This window comes from Salvelinus fontinalis, chromosome 16 (genome assembly GCF_029448725.1).
Source record: "Salvelinus fontinalis isolate EN_2023a chromosome 16, ASM2944872v1, whole genome shotgun sequence".
NCBI classification, from domain to species: domain Eukaryota; kingdom Metazoa; phylum Chordata; class Actinopteri; order Salmoniformes; family Salmonidae; genus Salvelinus; species Salvelinus fontinalis.
In genome coordinates, this window is record NC_074680.1 from 26,986,719 (window position 1) to 27,013,488 (window position 26,770).

Genomic DNA, 26,770 nt, shown 5'->3' on the forward strand with positions numbered 1-26,770 from the left:
CTTAACCCGGAACTGAGCAGTATCTATATTTTTATTATCGAGAGAGCTTGGTGGCGACTGACTGTAGCGTACAGCCAGCTACATACAGTATGTCTAGATTTTTTCTATTACTTACCTTTACTGTTCTTTTTGATTTTACCTTTTCTATTACGTTCTATCTACCGGTAAATCTTAGAAAATGTTTGCGGGAAGAGATCCACAAAGACGTGCTGGTCACAGGCGAATACGAAGTTAGCGAACAACCAAATGCGAAAACCAATCTCAAGGTAACATAGCTAGCTAGGTCTGAACTAGCTAGCTAGACTGTATCAAATCCTTGGAATCAAGTTGGTGTTAGCGTTACTATTTGACATGGAAGCCTTGAATATGTGCATCATTTGGCTACTATCAATACAATCAATGCCAATATAAAAAAATGTCTCTGTGCAGGTTTGTTTGCATTAGCTGGCCACCTGACCAGATAGCAAAAGTTATCTAGCTAACCTATACGATGTATGGACTATCGAACTTGTACAGCTGGCTAATGTAGCTAGCTAGCTAAATAAAATGCTGTCATTTTGGTTCAACAGAGTACGGCAAAAGACTTGAATAGGATATCAATTAAAGTATAGTATTAATCATGTAGCTACGAGCGGACAGGTGTATAACATCGAGCACATAGCCATGCAATCTCCATAGACAAACATTGGCAGTATAATGGCCTTACTGAAGAGCTCAGTGACTTTCACCTGGAGTGGTGTAAAGCTCGCCACCATTGGACTACGGACCAGTGGAAACGTGTTCTCTGGAGTGATGGATCACGCTTCACCATCTGGCAGTTCGACGGACAAATCTGGGTTCGGCGGATGCCAGGAGAACTCTACCTGCCCGACTGCATCGTGCCAACTGTAAAGTTTAGTGGAGAAGGAGGAATAATGGTCTGACGCTGTTTTTCATGGTTCGTGCTAGGCCCCTTAGTTCCAGTGACGGGAAATATTAACGCTACAGCATACAATTACATTCTTCTGTTCTTACAACAGTTTGGGGAAGGCCCTTTCCTGTTGCGGCATGACAATGCCCCCGTATACAAAGTAAGGTCCATACAGAAATGGTTTGGTTCGAGATCAGTGTGGAAGAACTGACTTGCCTGCACAGAGCCCTGACCTCAACCCCATGAAACACATTTGGGATGAATTGGAACGCCGACTGCGAGCCAGGCCTAATCGCCCAACATCAGTGCCTGACCTCACTAATGCTCTTGTGGCTGAATGGAAGCAAGTCCCTGCAGTATTGTTCCAACATCTAGTGGAAAACCTTCCCAGAAGAGGGGAGGCTATTATAGCAGCATATTAATGCCCGTGATTTTGGAATGAGATGTTCGACAAGCAGGTGTCTACATACTTTTGGTCATGTAGTGTATGTTATAAAAATTAACAAGTAGCTAGCTAGTTTATTTTGATTCATGCATGTCTAGTGTATCTGGGTCAAAAAAGTACCAACCGTGTGTTTTAATTATTTTCCATTTCAGATTACAGATACATCAGGTCACATCTTGTACTCCAAGGAGGATGCTTCAAAGGGGAAGTTTGCCTTTACAACAGAGGACTATGATATGTTTGAGGTTTGCTTCGAAAGCAAATCCCCCCTAGGTGAGTGTGTTTAACCATGTCACAGATATATTCTAACATAGCAATGGGCATGGGTCGTTTAAGTGTAAAGCCAGCAGGGTTCGACCTTAAGGCTTGTTCGCTTTGTACAGGGCAAGTAAAACATCTTAAACAGACAACCCAGAATATATACTGAATAAAAACATGAGTGCAACATGCAACAATTTCAAAGATTTTACTGAGTTACAGTTCATAAATAAGGAAGTCAGTCAATTGAAATAAATTCATTAGGCCCTAATCTATGGATTTCCCTCCTGGGAATACCTTTTAAAAAAGTAGGGGCGTGGATCAGAAAACCAGTCAGTATCTGGTGTTACCATTTGCCTCCTGCAGCGCAACACATTTCCTTCGCATAGAGTTGATCAGGCTGTTGATTGTGGCCTGTGGCATGTTGTCCTAATCGTCTTCAATGGCTGTGCGAAGTTGCTGGATATTAGTGTGAACTGGAACACGCTGTCGCACACGTCGAATCAGGGCATCCCAAACATGGTCAATGGGTGACATATGTCTGAGTATGCAGGCCATGGAAGAACTGGGACCTTCAGCTTCCATGAATTGTGTACAGATCCTTGTGGCGTGGAGCTGTGCATTATCATGCTGAAACATGAGGTGATGGCAGCGGATGAATGGCACGACAATCAGCCTCAGGATTTTGTTACGGTGTCTCTGTGCATTCAAATTGCCATTTATAAGATGCAAGTGTGTTCGTTGTCCGTAGCTTATGCCTGCCCATACCATAACCCCACTATGGGGAATTCTGTTCACAACGTTGACATCAGTGAACCACTCACCCACACAACGCTATACACATGGTCTACGGTTGTGAGGCCAGTTGAACTTACTTCCAAATTCTCTAAAACAACGTTAGAGGCAGTTTATGGTGGAGAAATTAACATGAAATTCTCTGGCAACTGCTCTTGTGGTCATTCCTACAGTCAGCATGCCAATTGCATACTCCCTGAACTTGACATCTGTGGCGTTGTGTGACGAAACTGCACATTTTAGAGTGGCCTTTTATTGTCCCTAGCACAAGGTGCACCTGTGTAATGATCGTGCTGTTTAATCAGATTCTTGATATGCCACACCTGTCAGGTGGATGGATTAAGTTGGCAAATGAGAAGTGCTCACTAACAGGGATGTAAACAAATGTGTGTGCAATTTGAGAGAAGCTTTTTGACGTATGGAACATTTCTGCTATCTTTTATTTCAGGTCATGAAACATGGGACTTTCACTTAACATGTTGTGTTTCATATATTTTTTTTCATTGTAGATTTCAGTTGTCTGAATTGACAAGTAAAAAAATCACTATAAAACAATTACTCAGATCAGAATTGAACCAGGGAGCGCTCAGCAGTACATTGTTGACATGGAGTAAATTGCCTATAGCCTATTTCAATAAATATGTTATTTACACAGAGAACAGAGCTAAGAGTCTGTAACGGTCCTGACCAGTTTTATGTTGTTTTTGTATGTGTAATTGGTCAGGGCGTTAGTTTTGGGTGGGCAGTCTATGTTATCTGTTTCTATGTTGGTTTTGGTTTGCCTGGTATGGCTCTTGATTAGAGGCAGGTGGTTTGCGTTTTCCTCTAATTAAGAGTCATATTTAGGTAGGGCATTCTCACTGTTTGTTTGTGGGTGATTGTCTCCTGTGTTTGTGTATGTCGTTGCGCCACACGGGACTGGTTTCGGTTTGTTTCGTTTCGATGTAGTCTGTTTCCTGTCCGTGAGTTTTACGTTTCAGTTAAGTAAGTTCATGTTCAGGTTTTGTCGTCTACGTCGTTTTCTTGTTTTTGTAGTTTTGAAAGTGTTTTGTTTTGTTTCGTGTTGCCGTCGTATTTATAATAAAGATGGCTTATTTCCCTGAAGCTGCTTTTTGGTCTGAAGATCCTTCTCTCCTCACCTCATCCGAGGATGAGGAGAGCGACAGCCGTTACAGAGTCTGACAAAAGCAGCGCAAAATATCCGGTCATTATATATATATATATATATATATATATATATATATATATATATATATATATATATATATATATATATATATATATATATATATATATATATATATATATATATATATATTTATGTACACACACACACTACCGTTCAAAAGTTTGAGGTCACTTACAAATGTCCTTGTTTTTGACAGAAAAACACATTTTCTGTCCATTTAAAATAACATAAAATTGATCAGAAATACAGTCGTGGCCAAAAGTTGAGATTGACACAAAGTTTGCTGCTTCAGTGTTTTTAGATATTTTTGTTACTATGGAATACTGAAGTATAATTACAAGCATTTCATAAGTGTCAAAGGCTTTTATTGACAATTACATGAAGTTGATGCAAAGAGTCAATATTTGCAGTGTTGACCATTCTTTTTCAAGACCTCTGCAATCCGCCCTGGCATGCTGTCAATTAACTTCTGGACCACATCCTGACTGATGGCAGCCCATTCTTGCATAATCAATGCTTGGAGTTTGTCAGAATTTGTGGGTTTTTGCTTATCCACCCGCCTCTTGAGGATTGACCACAAGTTCTCAATGGGATTAAGGTCTGGGGAGTTTCCTGGCCATGGACCTCAAATATTGATGTTTTGTTCCCCGGCCACTTTATCACCTTTGCCTTATGGCAAGGTGCTCCATCATGCTGGAAAAGGCATTGTTCGCCAAACTGTTCCTGGATGATTGGGAGAAGTTGGTCTCGGAGGATGTGTTGGTACCATTCTTTATTCATGGCTGTGTTCTTAGGCAAAATTGCGAGTGATCCCACTCCCTTGGCTGAGAAGCAACCCCACACATGAATGGTCTCAGGATGCTTTACTGTTGGCATGACACAGGACTGATGGTAGCGCTCAACCTTGTCTTCAACGGACAAGCTTGTTTGTTGGATGCTTCAAACAATCGGAAAGGTGATTCATCAGAGAAAATGACTTTACCCCAATCCTCAGCAGTCCAATCCCTGTAACTTTTGCAGAATATTAGTCTGTCCCTGATGTTTTTCCTGGAGAGAAGTAGCTTCTTTGCTGCCCTTCTTGACACCAGGCCATCCTCAAAGTCTTTGCCTCACTGTGCGTGCGGATGCACTCACACCTGCCTGCTGCCATTCCTGAGCAAGCTCTGTACTGGTGGTGCCCCGATCCCGCAGCTAAATCAACTTTAGGAGACAGTCCTGGCGCTTGCTGGACTTTCTTGGGCACCCTGAAGCCTTCACAACAATTGAGCCGCTCTCCTTGAAGTTCTTGATGATCCGATAAATGGTTGATTTAGGTGCAATCTTACTGGCAGCAATATCCTTGCCTGTGAAGCCCTTTTTGAAGAACAATGATTCCAAGCAACACCCTCCTTTTGAAGCTTCCAGTCTGTTATTCGAACTCAATCAGCATGACAGTGATCTCCAGCCTTGTCCTCGTCAACACTCACACCTGTGTTAACGAGAGAATCACTGACATGATGTCAGCTGGTCCTTTTGTGGCAGGGCTGAAATGCAGTGGAAATTATTTTTTGGGATTCAGTTCATTTGCATGGCAAAGAGGGACTTTGCAATTCATCTGATCACTCTTCATAACATTCTGGAGTATATGCAAATTGCCATCATACAAACTGAGGCAGCAGACTTTGAACATTTATATTTGTGTAGTTCTCAACTTTTGGCCACGACTGTACAGTGTAGACATTGTTAATGACTATTGTAGATGGAAACGGCTGATTTTGAATGGAATATCTACAAAGGCGTACAGAGGCCCATTATCAGCAACCACCACTCTTGTGTTCCAATGGCACATTGTGTTAGCTAATCCCAAGTTTCTCATTTTAAAATAGTAATTGATCATTAGAAAACCCTTTTGCAATTGTTAGCACAGCTGAAAACTGTTGTACTGATTTAAAGAACCAATAAAACTGGCCTTCTTTAGACTAGTTGAGTATCAGGAGCATCAGCATTTGTGAGTTCGATTAAAGGCTCAAAATGGCCAGAAACAAATGACTTTCTAATGAAACTCGTCTGTCTATTCCTGTTCTGAGAAATGAAGGCTATTCCATGTGAGAAATTGCCAAGAAACTGAAGATCTCGTACAATGCAGTGACCTACTCCCTTCACAGAACAGCACAAACTGTCTCTAACCAGAATAGAAAGAGTGGGAGGCCCCGGTGCACAACCGAGCAAGACGACAAGTACATTCGTGTCTAGTTTGAGAAACGGATGCATCACAAGTCCTCAACTGACAACTTAATTAAATAATACCCGCAAAACACCAGTCTCAATGTCAACAGTGAAGAGGCTACTCCGGGATGCTGGCCTTCTAGGCAGAGTTGCAAAGAAAAAGCCTTATCTCAGACTGGCCAAAAAAAGAGTCTGAAATATGGCTTTTTCTTTGCACAACAATAGCAAGTTATAAAAATCTAATGAGAAATTTCAACAAACCTTAGTTGAGAAAAGCATTGTAAGACAGGAATGATGCATGCGAGACCGGGGGGGAAAATCCCTTCTTGACGTTGCGAACCAAACACCCAAAAGGTTAATCCTACTAACTGAAATATAAGACAAATGAAAGTTATTAAGTGTATTTTTCAAACTAATCCAATAGTGTTTAATGTCCTAAAGTTGCCGCTTTTAAATTGGAATAATTATGAAAGTCGGAATCTATGCTATTCTCATTCAGATGTATTTTTTATGAGAAATATTTTAGGCCACGAAGTGAAATTGAGCAAACAATACAAAGATGGAAAAATAGAATGAGCTGAGGAAAGCTTATGAAAGAAATTATGCGTAGTTGGCCTTGACCTATTTCCATATTATTCTAGCATTGTGCAACCTACCTACAATGCAAATACAGTTGAAGTCGGAAGTTTACATACACCATAGCCAAATGCATTTCAACTCAGTTTTTCACAATTCCTGACATTTAATCAGAGTAAAAATTCCCTGTCTTAGGTCAGTTAGGATCACCACTTTATTTTAATGTTAAATGTCAGAATAATAGTAGAGAGAATGATTAATTTCTTTCATCACATTCCCAGTGGGTCAGAAGTTTATATGTACTCAATTAGTATTTGGTAGCATTGCCTTTAAATTGTTTAACTTGGGTCAAATGTTTCGGGTAGCCTTCCACAAGCTTCCCACAATAAGTTGGGTGAATTTTGGCCCATTCCTCCTGACAGAGCTGGTGTAACTGAGTCAGGTTTGTAGGCCTCCTTGCACGCACACACTTTCTCAGTTCTGCCCACAAATTGTCTATAGGTTTGATGTCAGGGCTTTGTGATTGCCACTCCAATACCTTGACTTTAAGCCATTTTGCCACAACTTTGGAAGTATGCTTGGGGTCATTGTCCATTTGGAAGACCCATTTGCGACCAAGCTTTAACTTCCTGACTGATGTCTTGAGATCTTGCTTCAATATATCCACATAATCGTCCTTCTCATGATGCCATCTATTTTGTGAAGTACACCAGTCCCTCCTGCTGCAAAGCACCCCCACAACATGATGTTGCCACCGCCATACTTCACGGTTGGGATGGTGTTCTTCGGCTTGCAAGCTTCCCCCTTTTTTCTCAACATAACGATGGTCATTATGGACAAACAGTTCTATTTTTGTTTCATCAGACCAGAGGACAGTTCTCCAAAAAGTACTATCTTTGTCCCCATGTGTAGTTGCAAACCGTAGTCTGGCTTTTTCATGGCGGTTCTGGAGCAGTGGCTTCTTCCTTGCTGAGCGGCCTTTCGGGTTATGTCGATATAGGACTCAATTTACTGTGGATATAGATATTTTGTACCCGTTTTCTCTAGCATCTTCACAAGGTCCTTTGCTGTTCTGGGATTGATTTGCACTTTTCGCACCAAGCACGTTCATCTCTAGGAGACAGAATGTGTCTCCTTCCTGAGCGGCATGATGGCTGCGTGGTCCCATGGTGTTTATACTTGCGTACTATTGTTTGTACAGATGAACATGGTACCTTCAGGCGTTTGGAAATTGCTCCCATGAACCAGACTTGTGGAGGTCTACAATTTATTTTTCTGAGGTCCTGGCTGATTTCTTTTGATTTTCCCATAATGTCAAGCAAAGAGGCACTGAGTTTTAAGGTAGGCCTTGAAATACATCCACAGGTACACTTGGATGTGACTCAAATGATGTCAATTAGCCTATTAGAAGCTTCTAAAGCCATGACATAATTTTATGGAATTTTCCAAGCCGTTTAAAGGTGTGGATGTAAACCTCGGACCCACTGGAATTGTGTAACAATGAATTATAAGTGAAATAATCTGTCTGTAAACAATTGTTTGAAAAATTGACTTGTGTCATGCACAAAGTAGATGTCCAAACTGACTTGCCAAAACTATAGTTAACAAGAAATTTGTGGAGTGGTTGAAAAACCAGTTTTCATGACTCCAACCTAAAGTGTATGTAAACTTCCGACTTCAACTGTAGTAGCCTAGGCTTAATAAGAGAGAATGATGCAAATCAGTTTATAATGATCCAGTTCTGAGGACCAGTGGTGTAGGCAGAAATCTGTTGAATGCAGGGCCAGCCCAAAAGATTCTGGTACACAATTTGGGGCACTCATCATAAAAGCTGACCTAATACCTTAATGTAATTGATCGCAAACAACAAACCATCTCATGTTAGCCTTATTTTAAAATGGATTACATTTATTTTTCCCTCAATCTACACACAATACCCCATAATGACAATGTGAAAACAGGTTTACATTTTTACAAATTTATTGAAAATAAGATACCTTATTTACATTAATGCAATAATCTTTAGGCCTATGTAAATTAATTTAACATGTGACACAGACCTACACAAACTGTAGGCTTATAATTAAGAGACAAGAACAAAATGGCCTGTTATAACAGTAATAATCACAATAGGTATTGATAGACTAGAATAGTGGTCACCAATCTTTTCTTAGTCCATCGCTTGAGTCGAAATGCAATTATCTGCTGGGCGCGGGAGATCAAGTGCACCTACAATGTATTGTGTGATCAATTAAATGATCAATAGTCTAGGTCCCCAAACTGCGGGGGTGCCTTATATTTAAAAACTACATAACACTGGTCAGAGGTCAGTTGTTGTAGCCTACTTGCGAGGCACATCGGAACATTATTTTAAATAACACGGTTATTTCACTGGACTGATGGTGATGTGTCAGCGGAGGGAGGTAGAGTGCGAGTCAGTGTTGAATAACAGCTTTGTAGTGCTGATCATTGTCTCTGAATGTACTGACACTAAGTCCCTCGATTAGATCAATGCAATCAGTAGGAGGGACTGGAGGCCCTTCATGGGGAAATCACTGATATCAAATAACTTGGCAAATGCTCCAACATGGTCATGGTCTCTTCAAAAAAAAAAAATGTTTTTACTGGGAGCTTAGTTTGGCCATTTTACTTGTCTTAGCTAGCTAACTGTAGGTAGCCTACACACGGTGTGAAGTGATGTGCCAGAACCTGCCCATTGTTTAGAAATTGAACTGAATTGAATATAATTAACATTTCATTTAGTTTTTCCCCCCAGTAAATAATCAAGCATAATTCAAATTCATTACATAGGCCTAAATACAATTGATTTTATGTACAACGTCCTTGAGTGTCCTGAAAGGCATTTGCCAAATAATGTATTATTAATATCAATACCCCTTTAGTTTTCCCTCCCCTTTAGTTTTCCCTCCCTACTGCTTGCTAGGAATTCCATCTGATGGTGTATACATGTTCAGGCCAGTGCTTGACTGAAATAGGTGCCAGTACTCATTTTGGGTCCCGGTATCATTTTATATTTAGGTGCAAGAACTCCTATATATTTTTTGAGCTAATATTGTATAGGTGCAGCAACTCCAGCAGTAGACCATTTGAAGTGACGGTACTCAATTCCGGTGCGCTCTTGCAAGTAGACTACTGTGCTTAGGTAAAAAGACAATGTCCAGTTTGGAACAAGTGCTCAATCTGATTGCCCCCACCCAGGCCTACGCCTCTGCTGACGACAGCAGAGTTGCTCTGCAGCCCATGATGATTTACAACCAATCACAAGACGCACAGCCAGCTAAGCTCGTTGACTGTCACTCGCTCCATCTGCACGCTTAGGCACACACAGATAGGCCTAGGCCACTACACATCTTTCGTGCCACAGCGCAAAATAGGAGACAAATATTTTTGAATATTCTAAGTATCTTTTGTCAATATCATGATTCCTCTCATCCATCCCGTAGCATGCGAGCCAAATGTGTAGTAGTCTTTTATTTTGATTTTATTTTGATGGAGACAAGTGATTTCAGCTTTTGGACAAGTGGCTAAAAAAGTTCATGTCAAGCCTTGCTTCAAGGGTTAAGAGTATATATGATTAAGCCAAAGCAGACTGGGCAGGATTTAGAAGCAGGGAATAGTCATTTCCTGGAATGTTTGGCCCCTGTACAATAAGTCTTTTCATTCTGGGGTCTAGGTACTGGGAGGGTCACAGACCAGCTGGTCAATTTAGACATGAAGCATGGTGTGGAGGCAAAGAATTACGAAGAGGTAAGTACCAACTGCCCGTCAGCCTTTCTCCAGGTGCATCTGGATCAGATTTGGTGTGACCATGAGTCAACATTAAAAAATATATATATGTATAATGTCAATGATGGTTAAGGTTCCTTTCACAGTTCTCTTTAAAATCTGTCCTCTAAAGTGAACACTGGAGTTAAAAAAATAAATAAAAAAAAGCCAAAGAACTCAGTTCTTTGTATTCACACTGTCCTTGCCTTTGAGGACTCAACTCTTTTGCCAGTTTACTTCACCTATTCTATTTTGTGGTCCGAGTTCTCTTTGCATTCACATTTCTATGTTAAGGAACCAAGACCTTTGAACATTTACTAAATGCACTCTGTAAAAACCCAAACTGCAGTATAAGCCATTCCATCAGAACGTGTTATTGGACAGCTAGATACACAGTATCAGTCTCAAGTTTGGACACACCTACTCATTCCATGATTTTTATTTATTTTTACTATTTTCCACATTCTAGAATAATGGTGAAGCCATCAACTATGAAATAACAAAAGGAATCGTACAGTAACCAACAAAACAAAATATATGTTGAGTCTACAAAGTAGCCACTCTTTGCAGCTTGGCGTTCTCTCAACCAGCTTCATGAGGTAGTCACCTGGAATGCATTTCAATTAACAGCTGTGCTTTTTCATTAGTGAGTTTGTGGATTTTCTTACCTTAATGCGTTTGAGTCAATCAGTTGTGTTGTGACAAGGGTGGGGTATTATACAGAAGATGGCCCTATTGGTAAAATACCAAGAGCAGCTCAAACAAGCAAAGAGAAACAACAGTCCATCATTACTTTAAGACATGAAGGTCAGTCAATTCTGAAAAAGTGCAGTTACAAAACCATCAAGTGCTATGATGAAACTCTCATGAGGACCGCCACAGGAAAGGAAGACCCAGAGTTACCTCTGCTGCAGAGGATAAGTTCAGTAGTTACCAGCCTCAGAAATTGCAGCCCACATAAAAACTTCAAAATTCATGTAACAGACACAACATCAACTGTTCAGAGGAGATTGCATGAATTATTATGCCTTCATGGTCAAATTGCTGCAAAGAAATCGCTACAAAAGGAAACCAATAAGAGGAGACTTGCTTGGGCCAAGAAACATGAGCAATTAGACCGGTGGAAATCTGTCCAAATTGTGTCTTTGTGAGACGCAGAGGAAGTGAACGGATGATCTCCACATGTGTGGTTCCCAACGTGAACCATGGAGGTGGGGTGATGGTGCTTTGCTGGTGACACTGTCAGTGATGTATTTATAATTCAAGGCACACTTAACCAGCATGGCTACCACAGCATTCTGCAACGATACGCAATCTCATCTGGTTTGCACTTAGTGGGACTACCATTTTTTCAACAGGACAATGACCCAAAACACACCTCCAAGCTGTGTAAGGGCTATTTGACCAAGAAGGAGAGTGATGGAGTGCTGCATCAGATGACCTGGCCTCCACAATCACCTGACGCCAACCCAATTGAGATGGTTTGGGATGAGTTGGACCGCAGAGTGAAGGAAAAGCAGCCAACAAGTGCTCAGCATATTTGGGAACTCCTTCAAGACTGTTGGAAAAGCATTCCTCATGAAGCTGGTTGAGAGAATGCCAAGAGTGTGCAAAGCTGTCATCAAGGCAAAGGGTGGCTACTTTGAAGAATCTAAAATATATTTTGATTACTACATAATTTCATAGTTTTGATGGCTTCACTATTCTAGAATGTAGAAAATAGTAAAAATAAATAAAAACCATGGAATGAGTAGATGTCCAAACTTCTGACTGGGACTGTACCTACTCACATTTGATGCTAAGATTGTATCTTCTGATTATAATTGTAATTTAACATGTAAGTATTATTGGTACCAGAATAAATAGAACTGCAAATTGTACACCAATGCCGCTTAAGAGCTAGCATTGATTCACTGAATATGTTGTCTTCTCACATTATTCAAGCCCCACTTTCAAATAAACAATTTATGAATCTCTTAGCCTATAGATCACGTATTGCAAACATATAATCTGAACATCGTGTCAGTACAACACTCGATACATGTTTTGTAATGTCTGTGCATCCTTGACAACTGCTAATCAATATCCAAAAACAGCATGTTTTTCCCCCCACGAATCTGAACATCTCTCTTTTGTGGCACCAATGTGAGGGGTTATGGCAGGGGAAACTGTTGCAGTAGTCTAGTGTGAGAGGTTATGGAAGGGGAAACCGTGTTGCAGTAGTCTAGTGTGAGGGGTTATGGCAGGTGAAACCGTGTTGCAGTAGTCTAGTGTGAGGGGTTATGGCAGGGGAAACTGTTGCAGTAGTCTAGTGTGAGGGGTTATGGCAGGGGAAACTGTTGCAGTAGTCTAGTGTGAGGGGTTATGGCAGGTGAAACCGTGTTGCAGTAGTCTAGTGTGAGGGGTTATGGCAGGTGAAACCGTGTTGCAGTAGTCTAGTGTGAGAGGTTATGGCAGGTGAAACCGTGTTGCAGTAGTCTAGTGTGAGGGGTTATGGCAGGTGAAACCGTGTTGCAGTAGTCTAGTGTGAGGGGTTATGGCAGGGGAAACTGTTGCAGTAGTCTAGTGTGAGGGGTTATGGCAGGTGAAACCGTGTTGCAGTAGTCTAGTGTGAGGGGTTATGGCAGGTGAAACCGTGTTGCAGTAGTCTAGTGTGAGGGGTTATGGCAGGGGAAACTGTTGCAGTAGTCTAGTGTATGGTCCGGGAATAATGACAAGCGACCTTGGGGAGCCTTCTGTTCACATTGCCTTAAAGCGAACCAAACCAGACCACCTCTCGAGATGGTTTCAGTTTGGGGGCTCTTGAGGGTTCTGAGTTCATCTGGAGTGTTCACACTGCACAAAAAATTAAGAACTGCCTTAACAAAAATTGTCTGAAAGGGGACCAAGTGTGAAGACAACCTAAGACTAACTTTCTCTCAACTACATTTCTGAAAGCATGCTCACACAGCTCTTTACCACTCCACAATACAAGTGTCATACACTAACATTTTATACACTATTAAATGTGACTAAGGACATCCAGTGGTCAATCGGGGCTTTATTCTGTATGGTGCAATGTTTCGGTGGAAGAGAGAATACTCATGTCCATTTGACACAGTACGCTCAACTTTAATTCTTCTGCTCTTTTCAGATTGCAAAAGTTGAGAAGCTGAAGCCCCTAGAAGTTGAACTAAGACGCCTCGAAGACTTGTCGGAGTCCATTGTGAATGACTTTGCCTACATGAAGAAGCGTGAAGAGGAAATGAGGGACACAAATGGTAAGTGCTATATGAAAAAAAAAAAAAAAAGGTGCAAAGCAACATATTTGCGGTCCATGTTTTCACTCAACCAGAAAATGTTCAGCGTCTTTCATATGTTTCTCAATCTTTTTTGCCTTGTCTTGTGAAGAGTACAACCTTAGTTTATTTAAACCGACACGTTACTCGGTTAAATAGATTTTCCCTCACATTGCAGAATCCACCAACATACGTGTCTTGTACTTCAGTATCTTCTCTATGTGCTGTCTAATTGGGCTGGCAACATGGCAGGTCTTCTACCTACGGCGTTTCTTCAAGGCGAAGAAACTGATCGAATAAAGCCATCTACGAAGCGGGGACCATGTTGAGGAAATGGTGTGCAATTTGTGAGAAATTAAGTTGGGTAGTAGCCCCCGTATACAATTTTAATTTATTTCAGACTTAAGTTTTTTACTAGCCTCATCTCAGGCACTGTTTTGATTAGAAATACATTGGTTTGAGATGTACTCATGCAATATTGCATGACAATAAACACACTACATTTTTTTGTGAGTGAACAAAGCCTCCCATCACACATTCAGCTATTGTTATGCAAAAATAGTGTCCCCAGTATGTCAGGTACATGGTTGTGTTTTTTAATAAGAAGGCTTTCACTCTGGGTGTCCCATATAGCTATAAAGACTATACAGCATTAAAAGATGAGCAATTACAATAAATTTCTCATTTAATGAGATCCTGTTTTTAAATTCATCTTTTATCCTTTGACAATGTTGGCACACTTATCTATTTCCATAAAGTTCCCAGGCTTTGTACATTCTTCTCAGTTTTCTAAGGTTTGGTCTAGGTGGTTCCTGTGAAAAACAAGAAAATATTGTTTAGCAAGTAAATTTAAGCTTGGCATAGAGCAAATTCTGATTGTGGAGCAAGACTCATTTGTCACTACAGATATTAACAAAATACATGTTTGAAGTCTTGTTTTGTAATGTGTTGGACCCCAGGAAGATTAGCTAGCGTTAGCTAATGGGGATCCTAATTACAAATTAAACAGTTTAAAGTAAAACTATTTTGGTATGTTTCATTACTCCATTGATTATAGTCCTGAAATGTTTTGCATGTCAGCAACTAAGTTGAAGATTAACTTTCAAAATACGGCATACCACCTATTTTAAGTTATGTCTTAAACTTGATTGCTGACATAAATACCCACATTTTTTGGGTGGAGCTTTCCTTTTAAGCTGGTCCTTAATCAGTGCATGTCTATAGTGGTACCTCTTGGTCATTCAAGTGAAGGACGTCTACCAGCGGGGCGATGGATGGGCGGCCATGGGCACACTGGAAGGGCAACTGGCACGAAGATAGAGCGCCTACCAGGCTGCAACACTCCTTCTTACTGAGGCTGTCATTGAATTTGATTGCACCTGTTTGGGCCATAACACCAATAATACTTCACCATGACACTAATGAGAAACGTGTACAGTATGACCACTGAATTAAAAATAACACTCACCATGACATGCAAGGGAGGCGAGGACTTTAAGTACCGTAAGAGGCAATGTCCCTCGCACTCTGCCAGTTGAACGCAGTAACTGAAATGAAAGAAGACACAAATTATTTATCCTATTGATTGTTCTTTCAAACAAGACAGCATGGAAAATTATTCTCCTTTTAAAGATTTTGGAAGAGTACACAGACAGTACTCATGCTCACCTCAATCTGCTCTTGAAGGTACTCCTGGAGGGCAGTTGCATGAGGTAATAATTGAATCAATAAGGAAATATTACAGGGTACAATAATTTTGCTGAGGAGAGGTGGTATAATTCTCACCTCCACTATGGGCTTGATGATAGAACGCCTCCCCCGGCGGAGTTCATTTCTCTCCTTCTCTGTGAAACACATTGGCACCTTCCCCACCAGGACCTGGGGATCTCCTATCTGCAAGAACTGCATCTCCAGACCCAGGCCCCTCAAGGATGGCTGGCAGGACCTGTCGAAAGGAACACCCCCTAATCCATATCATCAGTGCAGAAGCTGTGCCACCACCACTATAGACCCTCACTCCTAATTCAGTGGTTGAGACAATTGTCTCCACTTAACAGCTGGGAAAACCAACCGCACATTCACTACATCTCGTTTGGATGGTCAACAGAGTTCCTCTGACCGCTTGTCTTAGAGGCAGCTAAGCGCTGACCTGAGCAGCCTCAGCTCCTCCTCTGTCACGCTGACCTCCAGTGGTGGGGCTACAGTGGATGAGCATAGCCGTCTCTCCCCCGGTGCCTCTGGATCATCCTCGTACGAATCTGCATCATTGCATACATAACAGAATGGGTGGTTACACTTTACACCAATTGCTCGTATTCCTACTTGGTAATGCTGTAATTACTACAGTAACAACACTGTATTAACATGTTGTTACAGAATATATAACCATTGTCTTTAACTGCATAGCATCCACTTCAGGGTGGGGTGGTCTTACCTGCAACTAGATTCTCAAGACGAACTCTCTCATGCGCAGCGTGTTGATCCACTAACACTAAAAGGTTCCCTGAAATTCAAAAGGTGTGATCACTTAAAGAAAAATGGATGACTTAAAACTGGAAAACTGACAATCTCTCTCTGTACCATCAGTTTCACTGCAGGCCGCAGGCTCTTGGTCTTGTGTGTTGATAAGACATGCAAGAAACTTCTTATCCACTTGATGAATAACCTAGAAGGTAAGAGAGAAATATTTAGCTAGTGTTAGAAATCACTTCATGAGGGGGCGGAGCTAGCATGTTGGAGTGAACGGCTGCGTGTGAGAGGCTCCTGCAACTTTTTTGCGAAATAATCTAACTTAACCTACTTTATGATACTTTTTACAACAAACGTTTCTTTCTAATACAACATCGTAACTTTCTGTGTAAAAATGCCGAGTAATAAGCGAGCAAAGGACAATAAATCCACATCGGAGGCCTACTCCACACCAAACAACGAGACAGACATGGCGGAAGGCACAGGCAACAACGTGACACTTAAAGAACTTACCCAGGCTTTGGGAGAACTACGTGTTGCTTTAGCTGAGGATCTTAAGGCTACTATTGCTGAACTGGACACCAAAATCGAGGGCACCATTCGAGCGGTCGCTTCGCAGGGCCAGAGTATTGTGGACCTTGAGAGGGCTTCTGAATTCAGCGCTGGTAGGATCGACGAGTTAGAGAAGCTGTGCTCGTCACTACAGGGTACTGTGCAGAGGCTTTCTGTGAAAGTGGTCGACCTGGAGGGCCGTTCCAGACGTAATAACCTTCGCGTTGTTGGTCTGGCAGAGGGGGTAGAGGCGGGCTCTCGCCCCACCGACTTCTTCGCCAAGCTATTGAAGGATGCAATGGGATCGGACGTTTTGGCTTCGGACCCCAAGCTGGACCGTGCACATTGCGCCCCTGTCCCAGTGCCTGGACCGGGTCAACGCCCTCGCCCAGTAATCATCTGTTGTCACAGTTTCAAGACCAAGGATCTTATCCTGCGCGAGGCCCGAATGAGGGGCAACCTGTTACATAAAGGGCACCCCTTCCGTGTCTATGATGATTATGCGCCCGATGTGGCAAAGGACCGTGGCGGCTACAGAGATGTCATGGCCAAACTCTACAAACTCCATCTTCGCCCAGCCTTGCTCTTCCCTGCAAGACTAAGAATTACCCCGCCCTCTGGTGAGAAGATGTGGCTCTCCTCGGTTTTGGACGCAGAGAAGTTTATCCGGGAACATACGCCAATCCCCCGTACAGGTTAGAGTGCCTTGTCATTGTGTGTTAGGGTCTGCTCATGGAATCGAATCCATACTAAACCATAACGGGTGAAACCATATTGAACGGTCTCAACAAGGGCTACCGAACATGTAAGTTGCTGTGGAGGGCGGTCTTGGCTCTCAATTAAAGTCACTTTCATTCTGGCTGTATTCAGAGCGATGCCTATTTAGGATGCCTTCCAGGTTTGATCATTGACACTTTCGGATGAATATACGTATATTCCCCCCATTTTTTTTTTGTTTCGTTATTTATTTTTTAATTCTTACATTTATTGTTATTACAATACCATTTATTTAGAGCTTGCAGGGGACTGGGGGTGATGGTGGGGAAGGGGCAGACACAGACACCTGGATAGCAGGTGGATGTTTTGTGCCGTTCTGCCTTTGATATAGCCGAGGGCCGCTCTCCCGATTAGATCCCTACCAGCCCTCTGTAGTGTCTGGGTAGGTGTGCGTACATATAATTATTATTTGTACTTTATAATTATTTTCTCTTAGCATGTTACTATTATGTATGTGTATATTTTAAATTAGTGTAGATTATTACTCTGGGGCATGAATGTTTCTGTATGTATGGGTATGTATGTGTATATGCGCATATGTAGATATGTATGGGTGTGTGTGTGTATATGTATATTTTTAAATTTATACCTTTATATGTATTTTTTGGGGATGTGTGTGTGTGTGTGTATGTGTTTGTATGTATGGGTGTGTGTGTATGTGTATGTATATATATGTGTGTATATGTATGTATGTATGTATGTATGTATGTATATGTATATATATATAGATATATATATATATGTATATGGGTAACTATGTGTGTGTATGTATACATGTATATAACCTTTTTATTTATTTATTTTCTGACTGGGGGATACGTTTAATTTAGAAAAATTCTTGTTTCCGATCTAACCCACAATATGTAAATTTACGGCTGTCTAAGTTGGTTGCTGATGGTTCATGTTTAGACCGGCAGTGCTTAGCAAAATAATCTTGTGATGCTATATCTTGCTTATCTCAGGGATAGATAGACCCAAGATGACGCTTAAGTGCGCAATATGTTTAGGTTGAAACTTATTCTCTTTAGGTTTATTAGATGCTAATTGGACACTTTATTCGTGGGAGCCTCCTCAGTTCATATGTTAGTAGAAGTTCTAGGATAGTGAGAGATGAACGTACAGTTGGGATTTTATTTCTGTTTCACCTCTTGTTCGAGGTCGCGCCGTGCTTTTTTGGCATCGGCCAGACAATGTGTTTATTATTTTTATTTTATTTTCTCTCCTATTTGTGTATGCCTGTTAAAGGTGGGTTGGGCGGGGGGGTAAATAGTGGGGAAAGTAGGGGAACAGGGTGGGAAGTAAAGGGGCTTGCAGGGGGGGAGGGGCTGGTTGGATACTGCTCGGGTGTAGCTGCTACATATGCTGATCGTGATGGTTTGGTGCGCTTTCTTACCTTTTTATTGAGTTACAAGTTATGCAGGCCACCATAGGAACTACAAATGAGAGGGGGGCGGGGCTCACATTCACTTCCTGGAATGTCAGGGGCTTAAACGAACCAATTAAGAGAGGCAAGGTCCTAGCCCACTTGAAAGCACTCTCGTCTGATATTATATTTTTGCAAGAAACCCATCTGAAAAATAATGCTCACAGCAGACTTAAATGTAGGTGGGTGGGGCAAGTGTATCACTAACTTCTCTGCCAAAACGAGAGGCACAGCGATTCTGGTACGGAAAGGAATTCCCTTTCTACATAAAACCACTGTTGTGGATAAAGAGGGTCGTTATGTGATCGTAATAGGAGAGATCCACTCTACTTCTGTAACTCTACTAAATATCTATGGGCCAAACATTGATAACCCCTCTTTTTTCAAAAGAGTCCTTGCCCTGATTCCAGATATCTCCCATACTAACCTGATCATTGGAGGGGACCTTAACTGCGTGCTAGACCAATATTTGGACAGATCCTCTACCCGGCGAACCCCCACCTCCTATTCAAGTGAATTCTTGAATACCTACATAAAGAATTCTAACTTATTTGATATATGGAGGATCACTAACCCTACGGGCAGGGAATACTCCTTTCACTCTCATGTTCACAATGTTTATACTCGAATTGACTACTTTTTGGTTGATGCTAAACTACTCCCCTATACCTGTAATGTGAAGTATCATGATATTATAATCTCGGACCACAGTCCACTCACCTTCTCCCTGAGATTGGGTGACATGGTACCAAACGAGAGGGTCTGGAGGTTAAATCCTCAGCTCCTCACAGAACCAACATTCTGTGAACATCTTAAAGACCAAATAACATTTTTCTTTGACACCAACGACAACACAGAGACTTCCCCAGCATTACTGTGGGAAACACTTAAGGCTTATTTGAGAGGCTGTATCATCTCCTATCAGACTGCCAGGAGTAGGCAAAACAAGGGAAAATTGGTAGAACTGGAGGGACAAATTCACTTACTGGATAGGGAGAATGCTAGACATCCATCTATGGAGAAACATAAAAAAATTACCTCTTTAAAATTTGAATATAATCAGACTCTCTCAGCTAAAATTGCTAAATCTTTTCTCTACGCAAGCTAAAATATTTTGAGTTTGGTGACAAACCACACAAATTACTCGCCAGACAACTTCGAAAAATTGTGAGTGACCGAATGATTCACAAAGTTAAGTCTGCATCTGGGGAATTACTCTCTTCCCCCAAAGACATCAATGACAGATTCCGTCAGTTTTATGAGACTCTATATACATCTAAAGCCGATTCTAACCCCTTAATTATGCAAAACTTTTTGGATGACTGTAATCTTCCTGCCCTGAACCAGGAAGATTCTAACTTCCTGAATAAGGAAATATCTCTTGAAGAAATTCGAGAAACAATCAAAACTCTAAAGAGTGGCAAGACCCCGGGCCCAGATGGATACCCGGGTGAATTCTATAAAACATTCAGCAACATGCTCTCTCCCTACCTGCACAAAATGTTGGTTCAGTCCAGAGAGGATGGAGCTCTCCCATCTACTTTGGATGAAGCATTCATTACAGTTATACATAAGAAGGGTAAAGATCCGGAAGAGGTAGAGTCGTACAGACCAATATCCCTCCTCAATACAGACCAAAAGATTTTAGCAAAAACCCTGGCTAACTGGCTTAGCACTTTAATTGGCAAACTGGTCCATTCGGACCAGACCGGCTTTATCCCGAACAGAAACTCATTCTTCAATCTCAGGCGCCTCTTCAACATTATGTATTCTCAGAGGTTACCAAACATGGACCTTGCCGTTATATCTCTTGACGCCGAGAAGGCTTTTGACCAAGTTGAGTGGTCCTATCTATTCAAAGTCCTACATAAATTTAATATTGGAGATGGGTTCATAAATTGGATCCAGCTTTTATATAGGAACCCCTGTGCGAGAATACTCACTAACCAATCATTGTCGCCCCGATTTAACCTCTACAGAGGGACAAGGCAGGGTTGTGCGCTGTCGCCGATGCTCTTCGCCCTAATCATTGAACCTCTCGCTCAGACGATTAGATCTGATGCAGCAATACACGGCTATAATACTAAAGATACTCTAAATAAGATTTCCCTATATGCAGATGACATTCTCCTCTATGTAACAGAACCCCACGCTAGTATTCCAGCTATTCTTGATGTGATTAATTTGTTTGGTACCTTCTCGGGATACAGAATAAATTGGAACAAGAGTGAATTAATGCCCATACGGTTACAAAACACCTCCTGGCTAGAACATCTTCCACTTAGGTAAATTTTTCTGAAGATAACTTATCTAGGAATTGTAGTTACCAAACAATATTCCTTACTATTTAAAGAGAATTTCCCCTCGCTGATGCAAAAACTAAAAACAAACATACAATTTTGGAGAACTCTCCCAATTTCTCTGCTCGGAAGAATTAATGCCATTAAAATGGTCTTCCTCCCACAACTGCTCTACCTATACCAGAACATCCCAGTATTCATACCTAAATCCTTTCATAAACAACTGGACTCAATTATCAATCCTTTCATCTGGGATTATAAAACACACAGGATAGGTAAAAAACACCTCTGCAAATCCAAGATGGAAGGAGGATTGTCTCTCCCAAATTTTATATTTTATTATTGGGCCGCTAACCTCCGTGTGGTTACGTTTTTGCTGGATGACGCACGTCCGTCACCCACCTGGCTTAGTATGGAGCGTGAGGAGTGTCACCCCTTCTCTATTGGTGCTGTGATTTTGTCGCCTGTCAATCTGGAGAGGTCACTTTATCGTAACAATCCTATTATACATAGCACAGTCCGAATCTGGAAGCAAATTAAAACCCACTTTGAGCTTAGACCAATGTCATTCATGCTCCCTGTTGCCAGGAACCCCTCCTTTGCCCCCTCCAACCTTGATAACACCTTTGAGCAATGGGGAGAGTTGGGGATAAGTACCATAGGGGATTTATATATAGAAGGGACCTTTGCTTCCTTTGAGTTGCTGAGGGAAACTTATAATCTTCCCAGAAATAACTTTTTCAGATACCTACAAATCAGAGACTATGTTAGGAAACACCTCCCAACATTTGGGAACGCTAAGCCTTCCATGTTTGACGGATGCATAAAAACATCCCCCACCTCAGACAAACTGATATCTCGTTTATATGACTCTTTTCAATCGGTTAGCACACCCTCTACAGAGGCCATTAAGGCAAAATGGGAGGAAGAACTAGGGACTGACATTTCGATGGCAGACTGGGAAGATAGCTTGGAGTATATCCACACCTGCTCCATTAACTCCAGACATCGGCTCATACAATTCAAGGTATTACACAGATTACACTATTCCAAAACCAAACTGCATAGGATATTTCCTGATACATCCCCTTTGTGTGATAAATGTCAGGCTGCACAGGGTACACTTCTCCACTGCTTTGCCCTATGCTCTAGCTTGCATGGTTACTGGTGTGGAATTTTTAGGATCCTCTCTGAAGTTCTGGAGACTTCAATTGACCCAGAACCGCTTCTGATAATCCTGGGAGTGTCTGATTCCCTAATCGGACTAACCAACCCCCAAAAACAACTCATCTCTTACAGTCTCATTTCGGCAAAAAAACTAATCTTGTTGTTCTGGAAAAAGAGGGAAGCGCCCACTACCAAATTATGGCTCAGCGAATTGGCAAACACTGTACACTTAGAAAGGATTAGATATATTCTGAACAATAAATTATTAACATTTGATCAGATCTGGCAGCCTTTACTCTCTTACTTGGACCATTCGGCGCTGTGAATTTGTACTTTTTAACGCACTCTCCATTGTAATATTTTAATCCACCTCTGGGCGGCACGTGCTGGCACCGCCACCCGAGCAGCGGGGAGGGGTATAAGGGGAAGGGATAAAGGGGGGGAGGGATAAAGGGGGGAATAAGGGGGGGGTGACACCCACCCTCTTTCTTTCTACCTGTCCTTGTTTTGTATGTCTTGTTTTGTAATAATTGTTTTGTACCCAGAACTCTGGATCTTTTTATTTCTGTCTGCTCTTTTATGTTTAGTTAAAAATTGTATACCTGCCTTTCATACCTATACACCATTCCTGTGTGTGTTCAATAAAAATATTTGAACGAGAAATCACTTCATGGTGGGAAATAAAGCCACTGATTCAACACACTATCATATGAATCAAAGGGTAATGAGATATTTGCCTTCATTGAGTGAATCATGTCCTTGGAGAAGCGGTATGGAAAGAGGATGTTATGGATCTTCACAGCCAGTCCTTCAGCTTGCACACTTGATATGTCCACACCAACCTGGCAAGTCATGGGTTGTTGAAATAAGCAATAATGTGCTTTAAAGGGAAGTCAAGACAACCCACAATTTCTACATGTGAAAATAAAGTCCCGAAATAATGTAATTGTATTTCATTTCTGGACTGAGGCAGGTAGTCTATTTGCACATTCTGGAGTGAAACGAGAGAATTTGGCTTACCATAGGAGGTCGTGCAAACACAGGGTTAGTCCACTCAGAGTACAGGGAGGACAGTGAATTAGAGTCCTGAATGTCATCTGTGGATAAAATAAAAAATAAGATTACACAAGAAAAGAAAATATAGGTTAATAATACACACACTTAGTCTACTGCAGCATTCTGATCTACATTTTTGCTAGAAACCTCCATTGTACCTCGATTGTCAGGCCCTGAACTAAGAACTCTCCCTGCTTTGGATTTGGGAAGGAAGGGCAAGACTAGATCCATTTGAAATGGGTAACACCTGTACTCAATCCCTGCAGGGAAAGGAATGAAAGCTAGGTAGTAAACACTAACACAAGCACTCATAGTCAAACATACATCCTTAAATATACTTTTCATACATAGCTTGCTACTGTCAAACTTGATCCAAACAATATAATGGTCTAAACTTTAAAAGTAGGCGTTAGACAGATATGATGAACACGTGATAAAAGTTCTTACCTTTTTTGGAGATGACACTGATTGCCATGTTGGTGACATCTGACGTGCAAGACACTTGCGTCTCTTCAGCAGAGGGTGCTTCATATTTACTGAGTCCTGTCACTTTGTTGATGTAGACCAGCTTCCCCACAGCATCGTCATAGTGATGCAGCCAATCACATGATGCTGTGACATTGTTCGCTTCCTTTTCATCTGGCAGAGGATTTGTACTGCAGCCCGGGATGAAGTCACGATTCTGGCCAGTGTTATTGTGTTGTTCTCCATTATTGATTTCTAGAATAGCATTGTTTTCTACAGTGTCCTGGGGACATATATCCTCATTTGAAGTAGTCTCTGGAGGATGTACAAATGCACTGGTTGCAACCTCTGTCCTTTGGTGTTTTAATTGAGAGAGTTTGGCAGCCAAAGATATTTCACTGCTCCGAGCAGAGAGAGATTTGAGTTTGGTGAACATGGAGAGTGTTAATGGGCTTTTGTGGTCTTTCATCAGATCCAGACGTGACTCTGTGACATCCCTTTCTTGATTTGCTTCAAGATAGGGCAAAACAGCCTTGGCATTCATAACCAAGTGTTTGGTCTGGGAAGCTGTGGCATCAATTGCTAAATAATTGCTATTAACGTCGACAGGAACTGGATTGGATTCGGTAAGCTTCCCGTATATTCTTCTGAACCTGTCCAGAGATCCAGCCTCTTTATATAAAGGAAGCTTTTGACATGACATGAACGTAGAAATCTTTGAAGGGATGCCAGTGGGAAGGTCCTTACCTTCTCTGTCGTAAACGTGAAGATGGCCTGGGCCCTCCACCATAGGCCATTTTCGTTTTGTTGCAAGTTTATCTCGAGATTCTAACGCTATCCCTTGTCTACTCTGGTGGGAGAGACATTTCTGAGAGGGTAAACTGCTATGAATGTATGGATGTGATAGAAAGATCTTTCTGTGTCCACCTGGATTCAGTTCTGTGTCCTGTGGTTGAGGTAGTGTCTGTTTGATAGAGCCCATCTCTGACTGGATTCCCTGAGTGAGAGAACATGGTGCTCTCACAGTGCATCTTGAGAGGGATACATGCTCTCTTTTATTATCCTTCATCTCTGTTCCTTCTTCTATACTAATTTTCAGATTTTCTCCCTTTGTCTTAAAGATAAGACTATGCTGAGATGATTCAGGACAAGAAATAGCAGATTTCAGATGTGCATTGCTTTCATTCTCTTTCGTAACTTCCTTGTAAGACTCTGATGAATCCGTAACTGATGAATCTGTAATTGAATCATACTGTAGACCTTGGTCTGTATCTACTGAGCTTGGTCGACATTGTGGGTTTGTGGTATTATGCTCTTGTTCCTGTTCAAAACCCGTAAGGACCTCCTTGTCCCTTGGTTTTCCTACTCTGTCACCCTGCTCTGATTCAACTCCATCACATGTCTGACAAACACTTTTCATCTTGTCAGAGTCTTCTGTCTGCCGTCGATGAACAGGTTCAGATGCAAGGGTCCTTCCAACATTACATTCCAGGGTAACACCCTCCATGTGTGTTTGGACACCTTTGCCAATGGAGTCCTTAACTCCATCTGTGCTAGCTGTTTGGCCACTAAACACATTCTTACAAATGTAGTCCTGGATATCCTCTGGGGAGATTTCACTCACCAAGTTCTCTCTTGTCAGGAATGCTTTCACCGCCTCTTCTATGCAGAACAGAATACTTTCCCAGTCTTTGAATTCAATCAGGGTCTTGGCGGGCTCAAGGCATATGTCATACTCAGAGTAGTGGCACATGATATTGATGACATACATTGCATGTAGCTCGGCTCCTCTTCTCTGCTTTGGGCTCCTAATGGCAGGTGGTGTACCAGGGCTGTCATTCTGCCGACTTAAACTGCCTACTTTGCGTAGGAGAAGGTTCAGCAGCTTGTGGATGCGGGTTTTGAGAAGTAGCCTGTCATTCACATAGAGGAACTGTAAGGTGTTGTTGTAGTGGCCTTCTCGTCCTACATAACCACTTACTTCAAACTGTGCATGGGAGTGGTTGATTTCCCCAAGCTTTTGGGCCCTACCTAAACCATGGATCTGAACAAACCTGTAGTAAGTGTTTCGGGCTTTGGAGAGCTGCACCACCATGGTCCCTGTGCAGTCATTCTTCAGCGTGAAAGAGACAGAGGGGTGAATGAGTGAAATGGCCTCCACTCTCTGCCTGATCCGTTCAAACTCCAGCACGCTATCCATCCTGTTTCTCCTCACTGGCATGTTGTGGAAGAAGTTACAAATAACAACAGTTGTCCCTGCAGATGGGCGGGTAGTCTCAGCCTCAAACACGTCCAAGCCTTTACCATCCTTGAAGACTTTCACATGAGTCTTCACAGACATTTTGGTCCTGGATGATATCTCCACCAGCATGGCGAGATTAGCAATACTGGCAACAGCTTCTCCTCTGAATCCATAGAATTTGAGATGATCTAGGTCCTCTAAAGAACTGCATTTGCTTGTGAAGTATCTGTTTCCTACAGACTCCATATCCTCTATGTCCATCCCTGAGCCATTGTCTATAACCTGCACTTTGAAGGCTTCGATGTCCACCCTCACACCCACGCATGTTGCACTAGCATCAATACTGTTCAGAATAAGCTCTTCAAGACACTGCTGTAATGAAAATATTGCTATTCCAGACCGAAGCTTACCTTGAACTTCTTTTGACAAACACTTAATCATATTTATAACGTTAGACCTTGGCTAATTTCTAAGGGCAACAAGGAGCCACTGATGTGTAACATTAGCTAGCTATCCTGTTAACGTTAGCTAGCCAAGATTCAAACCAGTGCTTTCCAACCGACAATTTAGCTAACGTTACAGGTGCGGGCTGCAGGTGGGTGTTTTAAATTGATACATACGACCAACGTGTGCAGTCTCTGTCTGGATTTTAAGTCGTTTGGAAGCCTCGAAATCCTCGACTTTTACTAAACATGTTCATTCCAGCAGCGACTGTTTACATTGTGAAGTCTATGGTAGTTTGCACCACACCGGTTTCTTACCCTGTTTAAGGAGAAAACACTGCCCCCTTAAGGCATGAAAGACCATGTTCCTAGAGGACTGAATATTTTAGTGTGTGAAGCAAGATCAAACACGTCTTAAATCATCAAGCAAGAAA

At 41.8% G+C, this 26,770-nt stretch overlaps 2 protein-coding genes across 5 annotated transcripts; one reads left to right on the forward strand and one right to left on the reverse strand.

Moving 5' to 3' along the window:
- On the forward strand, positions 1-14,463 carry LOC129812896 (transmembrane emp24 domain-containing protein 10-like). Its single transcript, XM_055864862.1, has 5 exons — positions 1-266; positions 1,508-1,628; positions 10,073-10,146; positions 13,298-13,424; positions 13,621-14,463. The coding sequence occupies exons 1-5, from the start codon at positions 90-92 to the stop codon at positions 13,740-13,742; spliced, it is 621 nt and encodes a 206-aa protein (XP_055720837.1). The 5' UTR covers positions 1-89; the 3' UTR covers positions 13,743-14,463.
- On the reverse strand, positions 8,341-26,622 carry mlh3 (mutL homolog 3 (E. coli)). 4 transcript variants are annotated; one of them, XM_055864856.1, is made up of 12 exons: positions 23,634-26,622; positions 23,345-23,446; positions 23,151-23,227; positions 22,868-22,972; positions 16,023-16,107; positions 15,877-15,933; positions 15,592-15,700; positions 15,228-15,387; positions 15,111-15,134; positions 14,911-14,989; positions 14,673-14,821; positions 8,341-14,254 (listed from the first exon to the last, which is right to left on the reverse strand). In XM_055864856.1, exons 1-12 carry the CDS (start codon positions 26,332-26,334, stop codon positions 14,183-14,185), a joined length of 3,720 nt encoding a protein of 1,239 aa, XP_055720831.1. In that variant the 5' UTR covers positions 26,335-26,622; the 3' UTR covers positions 8,341-14,182. The 4 variants fall into 4 exon arrangements, with proteins under 4 accessions (XP_055720831.1, XP_055720830.1, XP_055720832.1 ...); XM_055864855.1 differs by having other exon boundaries at positions 15,877-15,945; XM_055864857.1 differs by lacking the exon at positions 15,111-15,134 and having other exon boundaries at positions 15,877-15,945.
- Between the last annotated feature and the right edge of the window lie 148 nt (positions 26,623-26,770).